Source organism: Cnephaeus nilssonii (assembly GCF_951640355.1).
Source record: "Cnephaeus nilssonii genome assembly, chromosome: 7".
Classification (NCBI taxonomy): Eukaryota; Metazoa; Chordata; class Mammalia; order Chiroptera; family Vespertilionidae; genus Cnephaeus; species Cnephaeus nilssonii.
The window spans coordinates 69557018-69579687 of record NC_137078.1 but is presented as its reverse complement, the minus strand read 5'-3'; the positions used below and the strand labels follow the sequence as shown (position 1 = coordinate 69579687).

The 22670-nt window shown below is 50.2% G+C and overlaps 1 protein-coding gene across 3 annotated transcripts in view; it reads left to right on the top strand.

Annotated features, from left to right (window-relative positions):
* TTC39A (tetratricopeptide repeat domain 39A) overlaps positions 1-22670 on the top strand; it is a 63571-nt gene that overhangs the window by 26948 nt on the left and 13953 nt on the right. For all 3 annotated transcript variants that reach the window (XM_079776928.1, XM_079776927.1, XM_079776929.1), the window contains exons 6-18: positions 1533-1597; positions 3424-3523; positions 4867-4932; positions 6942-7050; positions 7571-7638; positions 7718-7777; positions 8527-8688; positions 12933-13024; positions 14847-14967; positions 16701-16812; positions 17339-17453; positions 18551-18667; positions 19164-22533. In XM_079776928.1, coding sequence (XP_079633054.1) covers positions 1533-1597; positions 3424-3523; positions 4867-4932; positions 6942-7050; positions 7571-7638; positions 7718-7777; positions 8527-8688; positions 12933-13024; positions 14847-14967; positions 16701-16812; positions 17339-17453; positions 18551-18667; positions 19164-19287 — 1311 coding nt within the window. In that variant the 3' untranslated portion in view covers positions 19288-22533. The remainder of the gene's footprint in view (positions 1-1532; positions 1598-3423; positions 3524-4866; positions 4933-6941; positions 7051-7570; positions 7639-7717; positions 7778-8526; positions 8689-12932; positions 13025-14846; positions 14968-16700; positions 16813-17338; positions 17454-18550; positions 18668-19163; positions 22534-22670) is intronic.

Here is a 22670-nt window from a genome sequence, read left to right as displayed (position 1 = left end):
GGCTCAGTCACCCCAGCACTCCCAGCCCTGGCCAGGCTCAGTGGCAGAGGTGTGGGCTCTATCCGCTACCAGGATGCGCTTCCACCTCCGGACTGCTGTGTTCCTGTTGAGGGTCACATGGGATGACAGGCATGGTCACAGAGCCTGCTTTATGAGTTGACTTGATTCATTCAAAAAGCTGACTTGTAGCATCTTCTACAGCGTACCACACTTTGCGCATACATTACAGGTGTGTGGTTTTTACATACCTCACACACACTGCATGTTTGTGTTCACAAACATTGACATATATTATTTAATCTTTATCTCGCAGACCTGCAAAGGGAAGAGTTTAAGGGAAGGAGCCGCTTTCCCAAGGTCACATGGTTAGCAAAGGGCAGAGCTGGGATTTGAACCCAGATCTGGCCGACTAGGAACCTGCACTCCTTACCCATAATGGTAATTAGAGAACCATCACCTCATGATTTTACCAAAAAGCCTGGGTTATAATTGTCACATATAATCATCATGTAAATATATATATTAGGGTGGAAAAGCACATATAAATTTTATTGTTGGGGTGCTGTTTAATTTTCTTTGCTATATTTTCTATCTTTTTGGGCCTTTGGTGATTAGAACTGGATTTAATCCTAATCCTTCATTAGGATCACTGTAATAATTGCACCAGGAATGTCCTTTTATTTTGTTTATTCTAGTATCACACATAATAAATAAATGCTCACGAACCCCCCCACCCAACTGGAGAACACAACATTGCTAGCAAGTCTCCTCCCCTCTGGGCCCCTCCCACCCTGTGCCCTGCCTCCCTCCACAAGGGGGGAAACACTAGATAGAGTTTTACGTTAATCACTCCCCATCCTATTTTTTAAAAATAGCCTTTTCATCTTCCAATTCATGTCTGAACAGCATATTATGTTTTAGTTGGCGTCAAGCTTTGTAAAGCCTCAAGCTGTGTGGGACTTGCTTTCTTTCTGTGAATACACCAGTTTGTTTATTCATTCTCCTGCCGAAGGGGATTTGGGTTGTTTCTGGTTCTTGGCCGCTATGAGCAGCGGGGCTGTAAACGTTCTTGAAGGCCACTTCCACAGCCCACGTTCATCCATTTCTCTTGGGCGTACACCCAGGAGTGGAACAGCTGGGTGGGCTGTAGGTATTAGTGCTTTAAATTACAGATGTGATAAATACCAGCTTGTGAAAAACACAAACAATCCAAAAATGAGCACCCCTCTTCCTGTCCCACATTCCTCCACGGAGAGGAGGCCCCGGGAACCATGGGGGAATCATGGGGAGTGTCTCCTCCAGGCCTTTCTCCCAGCATGAAGGGGGCATTTTGGAGGTCTTGTTTGGTAAGCAAGACCCTCATCTCAAGTCCCAAGGGCAGGGAGACCTGGTTTGGCTGACCTCTGACCCTACCCCTCTAGGGCCCCTCATGGAGCTGGACCTAGGGAGGGGAAGGCAGGGCTCAGAGTCTTGTATGATCTTTCTCTGGCTACCCACCCAGGCCCAGCTCTTAGCACCTCTCCCTCCTGCAGGATGAGAACATGGTGAGCTTCATCAAGGGCGGCATCAAAGTTCGAAACAGCTACCAGACTTACAAGTGAGTGGGGCTGCCGGGGGGCCTGGGGCACAGCATCTGCCACCGCGGGCCTCTCCGGCTGCTCTGTGGGAGGCGGAGGGCACTGGCTGGAGGCAGGACGCCTAGAATGCTGTGTGACCTCGGGCAGGTTTCTGCACCCTCGGGACCTCAGCTTTCTGGGATATTATTCCCCTGGTTTTCCTGGGTGTGTCTGTTGGTTCCCCTGACTGTTTACTCTGTGCCTGACCTTGAACTAGGTACTTAAGACACAGATTCTGAACTAACAGCTTGGTATGGTGGGGGCAGGAGGAAAGACACAGTAATTTTGAGAATAGCAGCACAATGCCTACACATCCAGGTGAAGCCTTTCCCCATGAGGCCTTCCTTGACCTCTCCAGTACACAGGGATGGTGTCCACATACCCCCTCAGATGGAAGCAACCGCCCGAGGGCCAGATCATTTCTGTGCCATCTCAGCACTGGGCAAGGCAGAGGCCAGGTCTATGGATGAAAGAGTGAAGACTCAAAACAGAGCACTTTCACCTAACATGGTATTACAAACACCTATAATTCCCAAATCCGAAGAGCTCTGGAAGCTCATTCCCCAACCCCAATTTGGCATTAAAAACCATTTTCCATTAAAAGTTTACTTGAATTGACTTGAGACTATTTATCATCTCTATTTCTCCCATTCAATGTGACCATTTCCCAGCAGAGAGGGTTTGAGTGTGACTGCAAGGTATTGCTGGGTGTAACACGCCATGCGATATGTGGGCACCACACCCACGGTGGGTCGGTGCCGGAATTGTGAGGGAAAGCAGATGAGCATTCTGGCTCCTCCAGTCTCCCCACCAGCTGCCAGCGTGATGTTTCCAAAGCCTTGTCAGGTCAGCCCTGCCAATCCGAGGCTCCTCTCGCCTTAGAATAAGGGCCTGGGTCATGGCCAACCTCATTCCTACCTCACGGCCTTTGGGCGTGCTGTTCTCTCTGCCAGGAACACTGTTTCTGTGCCAGGCTCATCCCTTAGTTTTCAGCTCAAATGTCAGCTCCGTAGGGAAGCCTTCCCTGAAGCCCAGACTGCGTCCAGCCCCAGGGTTCTTCTCCTTTGAGGCCCTCCTTACCTTCACAGACCCCCTGGGGATCTGTCCCCCAGAGTGGGAGACTTGGGGGGGCAGCAGCTTGGTGGCTCCCTGCTGTCCCTCAGTGCCTGGCACAGAGAGGCCTCAGCCAGTGTCTGCTGATTAAAAGCCTTCAAGGTGCTTAAGGCAGGGAAGAAGGCAGGGCACCTTAAGGCCGCGGTGCTGTCCCAGGCCGCTGTGATATGGGCTTTGTACAGCTGGTGGCTGGGGAAAGAGCTGGATTCTAACCAGGCAACTCCAGGAAGAGGGGGTGTTGGAGTTAGCCCAGTGGTTCTCAACTGGGGGTAATCCACCCCCCCTCCCATGAGACATTTTGTTTGTCACAACTGGCATCTAGTGGGTGGAAACCAGGGATGCTGCTAAATATCCTACGATGCACGGGACAGCTCCCTCACCCAAAAAAAGAATTATTCAGCCTAAAATGCCAGTAGTGCTGAGGTTGAGAAAGTGTTTTAGACAAAATGCAGAGCACAAGCAACTGCCTAGGTATTGGACAAGGCAGGTGCGTTATGGCTGATATGGCTGACATTCAGGGGTGAGGAGTGTGTTATTACGGTGGGAGAGGTGGTTGGAAATACCAGCTTCCTGGATTGCTAGAACTGTTATATCTCTACTACCGAGAGTTCTGAGGTCAGCTGGGAATGGGGCATGGTTAGGCCCAGCTGGGATGAGACCCAGCCCCCAATATGTGCTTTGCTTCCCTCTGCAGGGAGCTGGACAGCCTCGTGCAGTCCTCACAATACTGCAAGGGGGAGAACCACAGGCACTTTGAAGGAGGCGTGAAGCTTGGTGTGGGTGCCTTCAACCTGGTGAGTGGGAGTGCCCCTGCCCATGTCCAGTGTCTGGGCTCAAAATTAATCTCCCCTGCACATCCCGCCACACACATGGTCTTTGCTGCGCTCCTGGCTCTGTGCCAAACCTGGCCCCAGGGGTGAAGCTGACCTGTTGTAGCCTGGGGGGTGCCCAGCTTGGGTGAGGAAGCAGTGGGTGCTGGCACTGGCTCCAGAGTCCCTTTTGTGCATTTCTTCCCAGGTCAAGTTGAAAGCTTAAAATCTACTGTAGTGGCACAGTAAACCAGGGCCTTTTCAGCCTTGGAGGCTGGTGGATAAACACGGATCAATGGCAGGGAAGGGGACAGGCCCAGAAACAGCTGATAACCCACAGGGACTGGAGAGCCAAACTCCTTCCTGGGGGATTGGGGAAGGTTTCATGGAGGGGGTAGTATTTGAGCTGGATCTTGAAGCATCCATAGGTGGGGGAAGTTTTCTAGGCAGGGAAGGGCATTCTAGGCTGAAGGAACAGTAGGAGTTAGCAGGGAGGCTCAGAAAAGACGTGCCTGCACCTGGGAGGAGCGTGTGTGTGTGTGTGTGTGTGTGTGTGTGTGTGTGTGTGTCTGTGTGTGATATGGGGTAGTGGGAAAGGGGTGGGAGCGGCTCTCTCCACTTCAGGCAAAGCCTGTTCTAAGAGCAGGCCTTGGGGCAGAGGTCTGGCCCCACTCTGAGTTCCAGTTTCCTCATATGTAATATGGGAGCTGGGATCCTGGGCCAAGTGCTGAGAAATACAGCTGCAAAGTGCAGTGGATGCTTTAGCAGGTTATAGCCAGACCTGGGTTCAAGGACTGCCTCCACCTCTGATGAGCTCTGGGGCCTTGGTCAGGTCCTGCCACTTACCTGTGCCTCAGTTTCCCCATCTGTCAAAAGGGTCAGTAAGCCCTCTATGCTGGGCTGTTCTGAGGATCAAATGCAGTGAGAGCCCCTGGTCCAAAGTAGGGGTTCGGTGTAGTAATGACAATAGCTGACTAACATGTGCAGGCCCTTTCTATGGGCTTTACATGGATTAATTTGATCCATCTGCACAGCACCCCCATGAGGTAAGGGCTATTATTATTCCCATTTTACACATGAGGAAACGGAGGCATAGAGAGGATATGTAACTTGCCCAAGGTGACCCAGCTGGGAGTGGTGAGAGAATTTGGGCGCAGTCCATTCCTGTCGACTGTCATACTTCTCTGTCTGGGGAAGCTGGCTTTCCAGGCAACCTGGCATTGCAGAAACAGGGCCTGCACCCCCAGGATTACCCCCAGGACTCTAGGGTTTGGGGAGTGGGAAGGGCAGCTGCCCCTGCACGTGCCCACCTGCTTCTGTTCCTGCAGACGCTGTCCATGCTTCCTACTAGGATCCTGAGGCTGCTGGAGTTTGTGGGGTTTTCAGGAAACAAGGTAATGCCTACTTTCTGGGACCCTAGACCCCCCCAACTCCAGGACTGGAACTCAGCTAGATGAGAGGTGGCTGAGGGGCTGCGGGGCCGAGGGGCCAGTTCTGGCTCAGCCCCCATCGGTATGGGTTCCCTGGACAAGGCCCAGATCTCTCTGGGCTTCAGTCTACTCTGCAGGCAAGTGGGGCCATGAGCCCTGCCTGGTCACCTCACAGGGTGGAGGCTCTGGGCTAGGGTGGCTGTGGAAGGCAGCTCTGTGCAGGGGCCTGGGGCTTGTTTCCTGAGCCTGACAGGTGAAGAGCTGGAGCAAGTCCCTTCCTCTGGACTATATTCTGGTGTGGGACATGCCCAAGAGAAGCCCTCTTATGCGTCAGGCCTTGAGGGGGGAAACCAGACTCACTTTACTGAGGGCAGGAACCTGAGTACCCAGGCAGAAGATCAAGAAGGGCTTCCTGGCAGAGGAGACTTGGTGTGAGGGAAGGAACTTGGCTAGAAGGCATGCCCTTCTCCCTGTGACATTGAGCCTCTTTTCAGTAAAACAAGGGCTTTTTTTAAACCAGGTCAGTGCCCGACCTGGTTTGGCTCAGTGGATAGAGTGTCATCCTGCAAACTGAAGGGTCCCAGGTTCGATTCCGGTCAAGGGTACATGCCTGGGTTGCAGGCTCAATCCCCAGTAGGGGGCGGTGCAGGAGGCAGCCAATCAATGAGTCTCTCATCATTGATGTTTCTATCTCTCTCCCTTCCTCTCTGAAATCAATAAAAATATTAAAAAATAAAATAAATAAACCAGGTCAGTGTTTCTCAAATTTGAACTTTTTCTAGCCCTTGCTGATTTTTGCCATGTGCACAGACCTCTATATTATTAGTTATATGTTATTTTTCTGAAAAATAGCTCGTAAGTTTTATTTAAATTTACTTAAAGTAAACATGCTACACAGAACACAATCGTAACAGTAAACACTATGAGGACCAAACACTCTTACGAAAACCCAGTGGTCGGCCAAGGCCGTGCCCTCCGTGAGGAAGGGAGCTCAGAGCCAGAGCGATGTTGAGCAGGCCCAGCACGGAGCCCAGGTGTTCTCCCAGACACCGTCAGACGGACAGATAGAGAACTGAGAAGGGAAGACCCTCCCGTGGGACCTCTGCTTCCTCATGCCTGTGCGTGGACCTCTAAAATATTGGTCGCCACATGTGGTCCATGACCCGGGCGGGAAAACACTGGTGGGAGGCTCTGAAAGTCCCTTTCAGTTTTGTTTTCTTAAGAAGGCCCTTGGGTCACAGGTAGGATTTCAGGATGATGCTGGGAGGGAAGAGCTTGAGAACTGCCGGCCGTAGTGCGACAGTGTGGCCTGCCTGGCCAGGAAGAGAGGTGGCGAGGCCAGAATGGAGGCACCAGCGCCGGCTCTGTCTTTATCCTGGAAGTAGGGGAGCCCTGCAGGGTGTGAGGCAGGGGAGGCAGATTTGTACCCTAGCAAGCACAGGAACACTGGAGGACAGACTGAGAGGCAGAGTGCCGTCAGGGATACGAGTGGGGTCTGGCTTCTGCTCCTCCCCAGCCAGGCTCTGGAGTCTTCTTCTCCAGGGAGCCTTCCCAGACCACAATCCTCATGGTCCCATCTGTGCCCTGGGCCTGTGGGTTAAGATTATCTGCCTTCTTGTCATTCCTCCTCCCCTTACCAGGCCTGGGGCTGCTCAGGGCCTCAGCACCCACTACCAGCCAAACAGGTGAAAAAGGGGAAGAATGGGCGAGAGGCTGTGGAGGAGGTGGGGACACCTAGACCTGAGCCTCTGCTGTGGCCTTAGCAGCAGTGCGTGCTCCCCCCAGGAAGGTGGCTGAGACTCCGAGAGGGACAGCCCCTTCCCCAGGGTGGCACAGCCTGGGGGCAGCTGACCTGGCCTCCTGGGTACACCACTCTGCCAGCAGCACCTCCAGGCCCCTGTGCCTCCGTGGGTCCCAGGGTGGGCTTGGGGAGCCCAGGCCTTGCTGGCCTCAATCTGGTCTCTTGTCCCCAGGACTATGGGCTGCTGCAGCTGGCGGAGGGTGCCTCGGGGCACAGCTTCCGAGCCGTGCTCTGCGTCATGCTGCTGCTGTGCTACCACACCTTCCTCACCTTCGTGCTCGGTAGGAGTGTCCTTGGGGCCAGTGCAGGTCCTCTGGGGTGTGGTTGGCTCTAAGGGCAGGGGTCAAGAGGGTGAGGGGTTACACACCCTGACTGGGCCCCTGAGACTAGGGATGGGGCACTGAAACCACAAACAGCAGAGCCACCTCAACTTTCCTGGGGCCTGTTGACTACTCACTTCCTCATAGTTTGAGTAGGTCCCAACCTCAGTTTTCTCATCTGTGAAATGGGGATGCCCATGCCCACCTTGTAGAGGGTGTGAGGACCCTGTAGGCAGCTCCTTGGGGTTCTGGGCACAGCTCCTTTGGGTTAATGGGCATGGACTCTTAGTTGTTGAGCCCTGTAATATGCTAGAGGCGACATCTGTGCTTATTTAATCCTCACATCCCTCTAGAGATAGAATATTATCCCCATTTCACAGAGGGGGGAACAGAGGCCCTGAGAAGGCTCTGGTGGATTGCCGAGAGGATCACAGGAGCCCGTGGTGGTGGTGACATGTGTTTGTACCCCCACCTCCTTCAGGCACCGGGAATGTCAACATCGAGGAGGCAGAAAAGCTCTTGAAGCCCTACCTGAAGCGATACCCTAAGGTGAGCTCCACTCCTGCCAGACACCCCTGCCCACGTGTGCTGCATGGGCCCACACAGACCCACACCTGTGTCTTTGCAGGGCGCCATCTTCCTGTTCTTTGCAGGGCGGATTGAAGCCATCAAAGGCAATGTTGACGCCGTAAGTAATGGGGTCTCCCAGGCCAGCAGGAAGTCAGACGCACAGAGATGTACTCAGGAACAGGGCCGGCTGGGAGGGGGGCCCAAGAGAAAACGGACAGCAGAGCAGGAGTGGGAGAGGCACTTCTGAGGCAGTCTGGGGAGGAGAGGGTTCTGACAGGGAGATTAGGACGCAGCGCTCCTGGAGAGGGAGGTGCTGGTGTAAGGCAGGGACATGGGAAGACCCACTTACTAGTACTCAGGGTGTGGTGACAGGCTGGACCTGGGGAGGTGGGGAGGGGGGCGGGTGGTGGAGAGTGAGGGCTCCATAGAAGGGAAGGAGCCATCGGAGGGGCTGGAGAGGGGAGGACCACAGTCGTGGCAGAGACCCCAGCACAAGGCCAAGGCCCAGATGCCCCAGATCCAGCTCACTCTGGAGGAGCTATGGAAACCTTTGGAGTTTGCTCTGAGGCACAGATGCTATTACATTGCTTTAATGTTAACACTTTCCACTACCTGCTCTCCCTCCATGATAGCTCTATCCTGTACTTTCACTTTATGATGGAAAGACTAGAGCTCCAGAGAGAGGCAGGAACTGGGCCTGAGGCCTGTGAGACTTGGGGGAATAATAAGGACTGGAGGCCCGTCTCCCGCACAGTGGTGGACCATGTGCACTGGAGCAGGCGGGGCCTGCAGTGGAGTTGGGTGGGTGCAGAGGGTGGGTAGGCTTGGCCGGGGGGCACCGGAAGGCCGAACAGCAGGTGCCCACAGGCCGTCCGGCGCTTCGAGGAGTGTTGTGAGGCCCAGCAGCACTGGAAGCAGTTCCACCACATGTGCTACTGGGAGCTGATGTGGTGCTTCACCTACAAGGGCCAGTGGAAGATGGCCTACTTCTACGCCGACCTGCTCAGCAAGGAGAACTCCTGGTCCAAGGTGGGCTCACACCGAGTGCTGGGAGGAAGTGGGGGACTAGGCCAACCCAGATTGGCCATGCGCCCAGACCAAGGGCAAACTCCTAACTGAACACAGATGTCCCAGCTGGAATTTAAACAGAACCATAACTTCTAATAGGACTCAGGGTGGGAAGGAACGAAAGATAGCGAGGAGCAGAGAAACTTCAGAACTATAATGTGCCAGTCAGGAGTTTTAGTCACCAGGGACAGAAACACGGCTAGCACTGGCTAGGTGAGAGCTGTCCAGTAGAACCTCTGCGCTGGTGGGAATGTTCTGTCCTGCACCATCCACACGGTAGCCACCAGCCACATGTGCACAGTGAGCACCGGAAATGTTCCTAGTGCAACTGGGAAACCGGGTGTTTTCAATTTTATTTAACTTTAAATTTAAATTTTAAAAGTCACATGGACTAGTGGCCACTGTATTGGACTTTGCTGGTCTAGAACACAAAAGGCTTATTGAGCAAAATAGGTGCCCACCATAGGTGAAAACATAATATCAAGGTAAGTGGCGAAATAAGCATTAGCCATTATTACCATAGTAATGCTAGCACAGAATTCTGAACAGAGTTTTAGAATCATCTAGATCATCAGCATCTAATCTGGTATAGGTTACTACTTAGCACATATGTCTCAATGTCTTTAAGTCCCTGTTTCTCATCCCTCCCCACCTGTGCATGGAAGTCCTTCTTCAGTACCCCCGCCTGGGACCAAATGAAAGGGAATTCCCTGGGTCTGGGGCAGGTGGGGTTGGGGGAAGGGGCAGGGTGTCACTGAGCTCTCACCATGTGCCCAGAGCCTGCCACTTCCGCCACACCACACCCAACAAGGCAGAAGTTATCTCCGTTGGGCACACCAGGGCTGCTGTGGCTAAGAGGGTGTGTGACTTTCCTGGCTCACACAGCTGTTGGTGACAGACTGGGTTTGAAGCCAGCTCTGTGAGACTCAAAGGCCTCTGCTTTTCCCTTGTCCCTCAAGTCTCCCGAGGAGGCCCAGCTTGCCCTGCTGCTAGAGGTGTTTCCTCAAGCCCAGCCCTGTGGGCCCGGCATCCATTCCTCATCACTTCCCACTCCCAGTAAGAGCACAGACTCCAGGAACCTTTTTGAACAGGTGACCTAGAAGCCTTCCTGTGGAGTAAGCTGGACAGCTGGGTCTGCCTACACAGGGAAGAGGGGGTGGGGGTGGGGGTGCACACAGCTGCTGTGAGCAGCAGAGGGAGGCCCAGGCCTCCCAGGTGTTAGGAAGCCTAGCTGTCAGCTCGGTATCCAGCTCTGTGACTTTGGGGTGGTCAGCCCCCACTCTCTCTAGTGTTTTCCTCAGAAGGGTTTCCTGTGAAAGTGGGGGTTTTGTAGCACCCCGAGTTCTGGGACCTCATTCATTCCTACTCTCCAGCCCTTGGCCACCACAGAGTCCCCAACTTTTAGCTGTAGGGGCTTGGTTGTGGCATCCCTCTCTGCCCTGTGGAGCCTTCTGGTTTCCCTCAGCCAGAAACTAGGTGGTGACAACTGTGCATGCCGTGCAGCAATGAGGGAAAGGGGAGCTCAGAGGTAGCCCTGGGCAGCCCAGCCACCCAGCCACAAAGACAGGGGAGGCCTCTGGAAGAGGAGACATCTGAGCTGATTTTGAAGGAGGAGGAATTAGAGTGGAGAGTGGAGTAAGTAAAGGACACCCCAAGTCAAGAGAACAGAAAGGTCAAAAGCTGCAAGTCAGGATGCTAAGAGGCTCAGTGTCCCCAGGTGAAGGGTTGTGGGTAGAAGTGCAGGGGACTATGGAGAAACTATCCCCTTTAAGCCACTGGCTGTAGCTTCTTCTTCTTTTTTTAATCCTCACCTGAGGATCTTTTTTCCATTGATTTTTAGTGAGAGTAGCAGGGAGGAGTGGGGGAGAGAGAGAAACATTGATGTGAGAATGACATATCGATTGGTTGCCTCCTGCACATGCCCCTACTGGGGTGGGGATCGAGCCTGCAACCCAGTTTTGAGAATCGAACCCAAGAGCCTTTGGTATAGGGGTTGGTGTTCTAACCACTGAGAAGCACCGGCCAGGGCTGCTGGAGCTTCTTAAAGACAAGGGCTATCTGACTGCACAGAACCTGGTAGAGTAATACAGACACTACAGGAACCAGGGCAAACAGATAACCCTGGGGAGGTGGAAGTCCCATCAGAGGAGGCAGCTGCTGTTGTCCGTCAATGTGCCCCACAGATCCCTTAATAGCTTGATGTCCAAAGGTGTCACAATGCTAGGTCACTGCATCCACCCTACCTCCTGGTGACTCAAGGTGGGTGAGCTGTCTGGGGGGGAGGAGAAGCCTCTTAGAGGAAGCCAATGGATAAGCCTGGTAGAGAAGGAACAATGACATCTTAGGCAGAGGAAAGGCCAGGCAAAGGCCTGGGGTGAGTTTAAGGGGTGATGGGGAATAAGTGGCAGAAGAGGAGCCAGAAGAGCAGGTCAGGGAGGGCCCTGAGTGGCTGTTTAGGCTTTAGTCTGACAGTGAAGGAACTCTTGATGCTTGTTTAGATTTGGGCTTTAAGAACTCCCTCCTGTGGTTGCTGGGCACTGCCACCTGAAGCTGAGTGCCTTTCATGTATTCTGGAAATGGCCCAGAAGCCAGGGTGGTTAGAATGAGGTGAGGGAGGGGGACACAGTGGGAGATGAAATTGGAGAGGAAACTGGGGGAGACTGGATGGGGCTTGCAGGCCATGAGAGGGGGGTTGGGTTTTATCCTGTGTGATGGGATATCACAAGAACATTTCAAGGACATACGGGTGTAATTTGACATAAAAAGATCTGACTGGCATGGTGTGGGGAATGGCTTGCAGGGGCAGGAGGGGGTGCAGGAAGATGGGTTAGGAGACCATATAAACTAGGACAATAGACATCCCTGGTGGCCTGGAGCAGGAGCAGCGTGGAGGCTGGTGCAGTGAGGTGAATGATAGCTCAAGGCCAGTGGACGCAAGAGCTAGAGGGAAGGTAAAATCATGAGGACTTAGTGGCTTAGTGCTGGCCAGGATGGGGAAGAGGGAGAAGGCAAGGATGCCACCGGGAAGTTGAAGATAGGATGGGGAACAGGTTTCAGTGAGGGGTGATTCTTCCCACCACACCCCACAAAACAGTTTTTCTGAGGTGCTGAGGTCAGCGTAGAACTAGGAGCAGCCCTGGGCTTCAGCATGGGTGGGGCTGCCAGGTGGAGCTGCTTTCCGCCTTCTCCAGAGACTAGGCTCCAGGATGTCCGGCTCAGGTTCCTCCTCCACCCAGTACACTTCTTTCTGCGCTAATGGCAGGTGGGCAGGTAGTTCCTTGGCAGCAGCTGGGGTGGCAGGAGCTGTGGTTCAGGCTCGGCCACTGGAGGGCAGCACAGAGCCAGACTCCTCTGGCACTGGACTTGTGGGGAAGGGGCACAGCTTTCAGGATCTCTGGGAGGAGGAAGGGGGTTCTGCATAGCCACCCCTTTCCTGTCAGGGGTGGCTGTGGATCCAGTGGACAAGGCCCTTAAAGCCACACAAACCTGGGGTCACTCCCAGCTCTGTCCCAAGCAGCTCTGAGGTCCCAGGAAGCAGAGGGTGCCTACCCTAGCATTGTCTTTGGGAATCACGTGAGGTGATGTATGTAGAGCACCTAGCACACAGTAGGCAGTTTCACCAGTTCAGATAGCTGTGGCCCACGGTCCTGCTCGCTCTTCTTGCCTCACATCTCATTTATGCATCCCATACTTTATGCTACCTATCTGTATCTTGGTTATACACAGGCTCTGCTCAGCTGTTTCCCTTGCTTGCGAAGTCCATCCTCAAGGTCTCTGTGTCTCTGTGAATCTTCCTGTTGGCCTTCAGGGGCCCAGTCGGAAGTAATTGCTTCCCAGAAGCCCTTGCTGCCCGGCCTGTGTATCTCCATCCTATCCTCAGCACTGCCTGTGCATCCACTGGTTGCTTGAGTACTTTCTCCATTGCTTCAGAGTGGAGAGGGTGGCAGCTGCTTTCATATGGGCCCATCCTGGATTTAAATCCCAGCTCAAGTTCTCAAGCTGCTTCAGTTCCCTCAGTTTCTCCCCTGGGGCTGGGGATAATGTTAGCTCCTATGCTGGGCCAAATGAGGTATTTGTGCCAAATGAATTGCCACGTGGGTTGTGGCTTCCTCAGCAGAGTAAGATGTGGTCTGCAGCTCCACAAGACTCCACATCTGTTCTGGGAAGGTGAGCTCCTCACATGACTCTTGCCCTGCCTCTCACAGGCTACCTACATCTACATGAAGGCTGCCTACCTCAGCATGTTTGAGAAGGATGACTACAAGCCGTTTGGGGATGATGAAGTGGAGTTGTTTAGGTGAGTTCTACCATTGCACCCCCCATTGTAGGCTTCAGCCAGGGTCTATCCAGATACCCTGAGCTGACAGCTTCCCTGGCCCTGAGCGCTCGGACCCTCCCCGAGGATTGCCCCACATGCCCACCATTCCCTTCCATCACCACCTCCTGCGGCTGCTTATTAGAGCCCTTTGAGTCTGTTCGGAGGCTTTCTTCCACCAAAGTGGTTTTGTCAACATCCTTTCCACTGAGCCTCTTTTGTCAGGTCAGTAGGACACTGAGGTCCAGAGACGTACCCTTGGCTGAGTCAACCTGCTAACACTCAGAGAAGCACACAGAGAGCCAAAGAGTTGGATCAAATAAACAGGATTAAATCCAGCCTTTGCCATTTCTTATCTGTGTCACCTCAGACAATCTCAGCATCCATAAAATGGGAATAATCTCTGTCTTGCAGGGCTGTTTTGCAAATCAAATAGAGAATATATTTAAAGAGCCTGGTGTAGGGCCTGGGGCCACTAAAGGGTGGCTGTTTTTATTCTTACCTATAACTGCTGTGTTTGCTTTTTCTGCAAAGGGTGTGGAGCAGGGCTCAGCCTTGCAGGTTGAGAATGGGGGAAGGAAGATAATTTTCCCTCTATTCTTCTAGGTTTGGGGCTGAAACCCTTCTCCTCTCCCCATAATAAAAGACAGATTAACAGGAGAAAAACAAACAGAAGTTAAATAACATGAATGCCTCCTGTACATGTGGGAGAGGGAGAGACCCAGGAAAACCGAGCAACTCACCAAAATGGCTGAATCCAGCACCTTAAATACCATCTTCAGCTGAAGACTAAAGGTGTTGGGGGTGGGGAGCCAGTATGTGGGGTTACCAGGAAAGCACAGTAAATAAGGGTAAGGTTGTCATGCATAATTAAGTCATTTTCTTCTGCACTGATGAACATCTAGAGATTTAGTCATCACCTCTTCCTGATACAGAGAGGGAGGTAACTTAACAGATGGGATATCCCTTGTAAATATAAATGTCTCTCACAAAAGGTAACTTCTAGGTTTTCAAGAGCTTTTCCTGTGTCTGCTATTTTTTAAAAATAACCAGCCTAAAATAATCCTCTGCCAAAGAGGCCTGTTGTGGGGTGACAATTCTGCTCTCCTTCATATCATTATCTCCATTTTGGAAGGGAGAAAACAGGCCTGGAGAAGTTTTGCCGTGAATCAACAGGGGCGGTGTTTGGTGGGGGAGCTCACAACTAGGTCCAGTTGTTTCCTGGGCGGCTCAGGCTTGAGGGTCACAGCCACACCCCGTGACTGTGGCAGAAATCAGAGGTGGGATGGAGCTGGGTGGGTGAGGCCCCAGATGTGGAGGCTTGCTTAGCTGCATACCACGTTTTACTCTGCCCTTGTAAACAGCTGAGGAGGCCACAACTGCCTGTGGCAAGAGCTAATTAAAGCTTCCAGATGTGCGGTCTTGGGCAAGTCCCCCCGCCCCCCCCCCCCCGCCCCGTTCTTGGGGTATTAGTCTCCACTGTGAAATGGGGTCGGCCCCTCCGGAAATGGGGCCTGGGGACTGGAGAAGAGACAGCTAGAAGGCAGAATAGGCCTGGGCGTTTGTGTATATTCTCTCCTCTGCCAGCTGGTGTGAAGGAGCCCTTTGCCTACCCACAGGAAGTGGTCAGGTCTTGGGTCAAGGCCTGTGAAACAAGATGTAGGCTGTGAGTCCAACACTATCATCATACAGATGGGGAAACTGAGGCCCAGAGAGGTGCCAAGCAGCCACTAGGCAGTCTGGGGACTCTCAGTTCTCTCTTGCTTTTTCTCACCCTCCCCCACCCACCTCATCTCTCTTGCAGGGCTGTGCCAGGCCTGAAACTCAAGATAGCTGGGAAATCTCTACCCACAGAGAAGTTTGCCATCAGGAAGTCCAGGCGCTACCTCGCTTCCAAACCCATCTCATTGCCAATCCCTGCTCTGGTGGGTAGGAAGGTCTTTTGGGATTGCATTTGTTTGGGATTATAGGGATTAGCTGAGAGCCAGGGGTACAACCATGGGCCCAGAGGAAGTGGATGAGGGAGAAAGACCTTCATGCCTCAGGGGCCTGGAGAGGATTTCACAATTCACCTGGAATGGGGAGACAGATGGGTCTGAGCCAGCCCTTGCCTCGGAGGAAGTGCTGGTCTCCTGGGGGTGGGGTGACAAGTGAGCAGCCTTCCTAGACAGCCTACACCCTGTCCCCAGGCAGAGGCTGTTTGTGTTCCTACTCTGATTGTTTCAGTCTTATCATGTGATTGTTGTTTACACTGTTCCCATAACCGGACTGAGCTTTTCTGAGCCCCCCGAGCCCTGGGACTGTGGTCTAGTCAGCTCTGAAATAATAGCTGACACTGTTATTAATAGCTGTGTTCAAGGTTACTCACACCCATTGCCCATGGCCTCATTTGATCCTCACAATAACCCTCTGAGTAGGTGCTAGTGGTATTCCCATTTTACAGATGGGGATACTAAGTCCCAATAGATAATAAAAGTAGAAAGATATCTAATAAGTGGGTAAGACATAAGTAGAAAGATAAAATAACCTGTCCAGGTTGCACAGCTAGTGAGTTAGAGTCAGGATTTAAACACAAATAGTCGGGTTTCTGAGCCCATGTTCTGAATCACTGTTATGATGCTAATTCCATGCATGATTTTAGCAGGCATCAGAGAAGTAGAAAAGGTCCTCAAAGACCTTTTATTGGTCCTGGATCTACTACTATTCATTAATTTGTGACCTTGGGTAGGGTCCCCCTTCCTTAATATAAAATAGGGTAATATATAGCTTGCCCATTTCATAAAACAGTTATGAGAATCATCTGATAAAATGTTAGACACTTTATAAATCAAAGCATTCAATATTTATAGAATGTATTTAGAACTTGTATCCTGACTATCGCTATTTAGAAATATTTTATAAAGTAAAACTATTGTCATCAAATGGGGGTGGGGGTGTTGTAAGGAAGGGTAGGGGAAGCACCTATACCAAAAATTTAGGAATTTCCCAAATTATAACCTGGAAAATACCATTTATGCGTAAAATGATTTCTGAAATATATTAGGTAAGACTATATACAAAGTGTATATGATGTAGACCTTGGAGCTTTTATATACCAATCAGCAGGGTAAGTCTCAAGAAGCTTGAATACGTTTTTTCCTAACTCATTGGGCCCTGGAATTTTTTTTTTAATGGAACATTTGCTAACTTGGGACCATATTATGATCTTCAGAAACACTGGTCTAAACTTGAATTCCCTCCCTAGAACATAACAAGAACCATAACAGTAATGTCTTTCTAGAACTTTATGTATACAAATCACTTTCACATCTATTACTTGGTTTGATAGTTTAGAAAATGCTAACCCAAACAACAAAATTACTATGAATGAACATGTTAGTATTCTGAGCTTCCTAGAAGTCAAGGCAGAAAAAGGAATCAGGGAGTTTCATAGTTTTCATGATGGAAAGTCAAGCCCAACGCCTTGAGGGAACAGGAGAGGTGACACAGTCTTAAACTCTATTGGGAACACTGAAGTGGTGAGGTAAATTATTTCTCCAATATTTAGAAGCTTATAGGGGCCTTTAGTGATCCTCTGATCTGAGCTGCCCATTTTACAGATGGGGAAACTGAGACCCCATTGAAGAAACCTAGGACTGACTTGCTCCCCTACCTTCAGGAAATGATGTACATTTGGAATGGCTACGCTGTGATTGGGAAGCAGCCCGAACTCACAGATGGGATACTTGAGATTATCACCAAGGCTGAAGAGATGCTGGAAAAGGGCCCAGGTGACTACCCCAGGCCCTTGAATCTGCCAGGCTGGGTCAGACCACAGGACTTGCAGTTGAAGTTTTCCTCTACCAAAAATGTCCATCCTTCTTTCTCTACCCTGGTCACTGACCTTTGCCTTTCTTTTATTTTTAAAAATATATATTTTATTGATTTTTTACAGAGGAAGGGAGAGGGATAGAGAGTTAGAAACATCAATGAGAGAGAAACATCCATCAGCTGCCTCCTGCACACCCCCTACTGGGGATGTGCCTTTCTAGACTGAGCTTCAACGACAGCTCCTCCAAGCTGTCTCTTGTCCCCCAGGTAGAGTCAAGGCCTCTAATGGGCTCCCACAGCCCCTGGGCCTCCTTCAAGCAGCCTGGATTCACTGTATTGTCTTTCCTTCCCAGATGTGAGCTCCCTGAGGACAGGGACCATGTGTGAGTCACCTCTGTGTCCTCAGGGCCCAGCACAGAGTAGGGACTCCACAAGTAACTGTTGCACAAACAAGCCTGTTTTCTCCTCTCACTGCCCTGTTCTCAGAGAATGAGTACTCAGTGGATGATGAGTGCTTGGTGAAGCTGCTGAAAGGCCTGTGTCTGAAATACCTGGGCCGTGTCCAGGAGGCTGAGGAGAATTTCAGGAGCATCTCTGCCAAGTAAGTGCCTCTGTGGCTGCTCCCAATCCAGATGGCTACTGCGGCCTGGTTCTCCTAGGTAGACTTTTTAGGGCTGCTTCTCCCTCCTGTGCACTCCAGTGCCTCCCCCTAGGCACTACATGTGTACTAGTGTCTACTCTGTGCCAGGGCCTTGCAGGGCACAGATCATTCAGACCTCATCTGGCAGGGCTGTCAGACTGCTCAACTAAAGGAGCCTATCCACACTGAATTTAGTGTTAATGGTGCCCCTGAAGTTTGTAATTCACCAACCCTGCCTTTGCCCTTGTGGAATACAAATGTTACAGATCAACAGCTACAGGCAACTCAATCTGATATGATCAGGGCCGTGGCACAGGGAAGTGGAGAAGACAGCAGGTGCCCTGAGGAGGGACCTAAACCTAATTCAAGATACCAGGAAAGGTTTTCCAAGGATGCCAGTTAAATTGGGAAGTTTATTGGACAGAGAAAGCAATGAAGGAGGAGTTTTAAGTGGAGTAGGGACAGCATATGCAAATGTTTGGCACAGATATGCCTGAGGTTGGAGGGACAATGATTAGGCTTTTCCTGCCTGGGTGAAATTACAGAGGGAAAGGGTTGCAAACAAAATAAGGGGGGGGGGGGGGCGCACCTAGACTACAAAGGGCCTGGCTGTTTTGCTTACAAGACTGAACTTTATCCTGTAGACAGAAAAGGGTGAGGAAGGATACCAAGCAGGGCAGATCTGGGTTCTAAAAGGATAGTTCTGGGACAGCATGGTGGGTAGGTTAGAGGGGCCATATTATAGATAGGGCACTTCCCAATATAATAAATAATTCAACCAGGAAAAAGGAGTTTGGGGACTGAGGTGGAAGTGGCCAAGGATATGAGCCATAGGTTGCTAGGGAGTTGGGTCCCAGGTGCAGAGGTCTAGAAGGCTCTGCTGTGGATCCTAAGTCTTTCTAGGGCTAGGTAGTGGGAACCTTCCCAAATTAGAATTCAGAGCTAGAAACCCCACTTGAGGGCATGGGTTAGATCCTCCCATTTGGGGAAGGCCTGGGAGAAGCCTGAAGGACGTTTCAAGGGCAAGCCTATAAGCCATGTCCTCTTCTTCCCCATAGCGAAAAGAAGATTAAATATGACCACTACTTGATCCCAAATGCCCTGCTGGAGCTGGCTCTGCTGTTTATGGAGCAAGGCAGAAATGAAGAGGCTGTCAAACTCTTGGAAACTGCCAAGTAAGGCTTGATTAGCCCTGGCTGGGGCAGAGGGAGGGTGCTGGCAAGTGCAGTATGACAGTCCAGAGCCCGGGCCCTCGTCCCTGGGAGCCCAGCTCTCACCAAGCGTGGGAAGGCTTCCTTCTCAATTCACCAATGAAGAATTGGAATCCCAGAAGCAGGAATTGAGTTGCCCAGGATCACACTCAAGTCAGCCACAGGGCTGTGTGAAGACCCTGGTCCCCTGTGTTCCAGCCTATAGATCTATCTCTTGACACCTCAAGTCTAGGGACCGATCAGGACCAAGAGGGTTCCACAGGCATGATGTCTGGGTGAGGGGCTGGCTACACACCCTTTCTGCTAATCCCTATTGGCAGACCACCCAACTTTCTCTAGACAGCGACAGGGATTTAGACCTCTACAACTCTTCCTTGGCTGGTGGGCTCCCACAGCTCAGACTGAAGAAAAAGCACTTTCTACAGCAGCCTCATGTGTCTGATTCTCTGGTCTCTTCCAGGCAAAACTACAAGAATTACTCCATGGAGTCAAGGACACATTTTCGAATCCAGGCAGCCACACTCCAAGCCAAGTCTTCTCTAGAGAATGTAAGCAGAGCCGTGGTCTCATCAGTGTCCCTGTAGTTTGGCGCAGCACTCCCAAGCTGGCAGACAGACAGCTGGACAGAGCTCCTGGAAACATTTCAAAACTGATCCCCACCCCCTGCCCTGCCTTTGGGGTCCACCGGTGCTCCAGTGGGATGGCACAACATGAGTATCCGTGAAGAAGCCAAGCCTGCATTTTCATCTGTGTGGCCAAGGTTTTTTGCCAAGGACAGAGCAGGTGGAGCCCTCTGCCTGCCCTATCACATATACGGGTACTTGTTTTTCACTGTGATGTTTAAGAGAATGTATGAACAGTTTACATTTTACTTAGAAATACAATGATTGGGTCATAGTTGGCTTTTCAAAAAACCACCAACCAACCACCTGTAATCTTTACTTTAACCCATACTGATCGGGAGGTAAATCTGTATGCTGCCAAAGGCCAAACTGCTTTTCAAATTTCAGTAAGGTCTCAGCTTCCAGGGCGAGAAGGACCCTCAGGACGGTCTGACCTCAGACTTCAAGGCTTCTGGGGTTGCACATAGACACCCACTATCTTCTTACACTTCGTTTTAACTCCCTTTGTGTCTGTCCAATTTTGAAAAAGCAAACATGTCTATTTAGTGAGATAACTCATTGGGATCCATCTGTAGGAAATCAGTCTCCACCAGTAAGAAATGGGGATGCCGAGACCTGACAGAAGGGGAACTGTGTGTGTGGCTCTTTCTGTGCCATGAAGTTGGGGGGGGGGGGTTTCCCTCAGATTGAAACCTTTGGGAATAATTTATAAAATCTTCTCTACTTCATTCTGAGGTACATTTATTTACTGACAGCATTTTTCTTAGAAATAGGATGGTAATTCTTGGCATATTTTATGTGTTTTAATTTTTTTCAGTTAAGAGCAAAGAAATATTTAAGTAATAAAACTTATACTTAGAAGAGATCATGCAACATCTACTAGTATTTCAGTAAAGTATGTGTTGCTTGAATTCTTAGGCAGGGCAGAAAATTTAGATCAGAAACCATATGGCCCAGGTATATTTTATATGGACAACATGATATTTAAAAAATTTTTAGAATAAGTTAACAACATTTAAAAATGGGGAGATTTCACAAATAAGTCTGGTTTCTGACCTCTAATTAAAAAAACACACAAAAAAACATCTGGCAACACGGGGCCTCAATACCATAAGGCAATAAGGCAACAATCAGTTGGAGCTGAGTAGAGGCCGCTTTAAATACTTATCTTTCTGGTCTCTAAAAGCACCTGCATTTGCAACTTCTGGGACGGTTAAAATGAGAACTCAAAAGTTCAGTAACCAACATCAAATTTTACCATTCACAATCTCATGACAGCATACTTCAGTTTAACCATTTCCCTAGAAAAATCATGGACACAGTAAAAATAGTCATCTATGAACATGTGACTCCTCAAATACATGAATGCAATTTCTTTAAGGGAAGGACTGTAGACAACTTTTCTAATCTTCCAGCACTGCTGTATTTAGCAAACACTTTTGAGCATCTGTCAGTGGCTGGGTGGGTTAATCTATTAATGTACAGTCAACCAGCTTCCTATGACTGACACTGAATGAAGCAATGGGTTATAGGCATTTTCTCATTAGGGAAAGAAAAGCAGAAAACCCTCACTCAAGGTCCTCCTTTGCACTTAGTACCTTCAGAACAGAAATGCTACGAAGTTTTTTTTCTCATTTTGTTAGAACTAGACAAAAGAATGCTCTCCATAGAGCAGCCCTTTGCAAGCTCTATCTCCTCCAAAGCCTGGGTGCTGGGAGACCAGTTTGTTTCTAGGTGGCTGGGCAGGGCAGGGTCAGAGGTGATTAGAGCCAGGCTGCTGAGAGGACAGCATTTAGTGGCTTCCCCACATATTGGAACTCCATCTGCTGCTGTATAAAGCTGCTGTATAAAAGCAGTACTGGTCATAGATACAAAATATAATTTGCAAAATAGTTTATGAAAAGCTTTATTTCAACATTTATTTTAGGTGCTTCTGCTTGTATTTTAAAGTTTAGCCAGATGGTTTCCTTGTCAGTGTTTGTTGCTGTTTTCTTGCTGGGCTTTATTAATTAGCCTATGTCACCTTTACCTCTGCTGCCCTGGCTGCAGCCTGGCTGGTAAGAGAAATCAGTGGATTTTGTCTCCTTTATCCTAGCTGCCGCTTGAGATAGTCTGTGAAAAACATGTATGTGGAGGAGAGTGGAGGGTGACCGTATTGGGTGTCTGACACTATATCCTTGTTCAGAGGCCTTTGAAGGTGAAAATTCCATTATGGGCTTCTCACTGTGTCTCTTTGAGCCATTTCTGGTTACTTCTCTTAAAGACTTTTCCAGCACATCTGCCCTGATAGGCAGCTGGTCAGGTGGAGAGTTTTGGCCTAAAAATAAGGAGAGTTGAATTGTAGTCCCTGCTTTGCTACTGACTGATTTTCAGAGTAACCTTAGGAAAATCACAGACCCTCTAAAAACTAGTAATTTGGACTAGATTACTCTCTTTCCTGCTGTCAACAGTTAGAATTCTAACTCTGGTCAAGTCTGTTGGTGGGTTTTCATCTCCAAAATGAGGCAACAGATACATAACTCTCTACTTTTTGCCAAAACTTAACCAGAAATGATAGGCTTCCTCAATCAGGGGCCCTGACTGTAGCCCAGGATACCCAGCAAGCAAATAATCCTCATTTGGGGCAAGTCTGCATTCTGTGCCACACAGAGGAACTCAGTTGTTAGGAAGTAGCAACTGTGTAACATGACCTGAACAGGCCCTTGACAACGGAAAGTCTACCTCTGCCTCTCACTGATCACAGGCCCTTGGGCTGGCTGGCTGGCTGGCTTTCAGCGGTGTGCTGCTCCCTATCAGTTCTCCCATGTGTTGGCAGGATTCCCTATTCCTTATCTCTCAAGTCAGAATGGGAGTGTTTCCAAGACCTCTATCGTCATTCATGCAAAAAAAGCCAGGACCCGACAGCAAAGACAGGACCCTAAAGGGCCAACACCAACCCAAGACTCGGCTGAGGTCCAGGTGGGCGATTCCTGGCACCTGAAGAACAGCACCAGGAGGTTTTAGAAAACCCTAGCCTGTGACTACATTCAACAAAGGAATAAAATCCAAAGACACTTATTTCTGGAGTTACTCCCAAGTTTAATTCTAATATGATGGGGAATGGACAACTTCTCGTTTGTTTAAAAATTAAAGTTAACAGTGTGCCTTTTCAACAACTATTTCCTTATGTCCTTAGCACCATCACACTAATGCAGTAATAAATGAAAGGTAGATTGGGGTGAAAAAGATGGCGACCGGCAGGAAGGTAGGGAGAGAGAGAGTGTGAGTGAGGAACCCATAGAGGAGAGTGTAGATGTGTGTGGTGTGTGTGTGTGTATGAGATAGGGTCAGTTAGATTCTGCAGG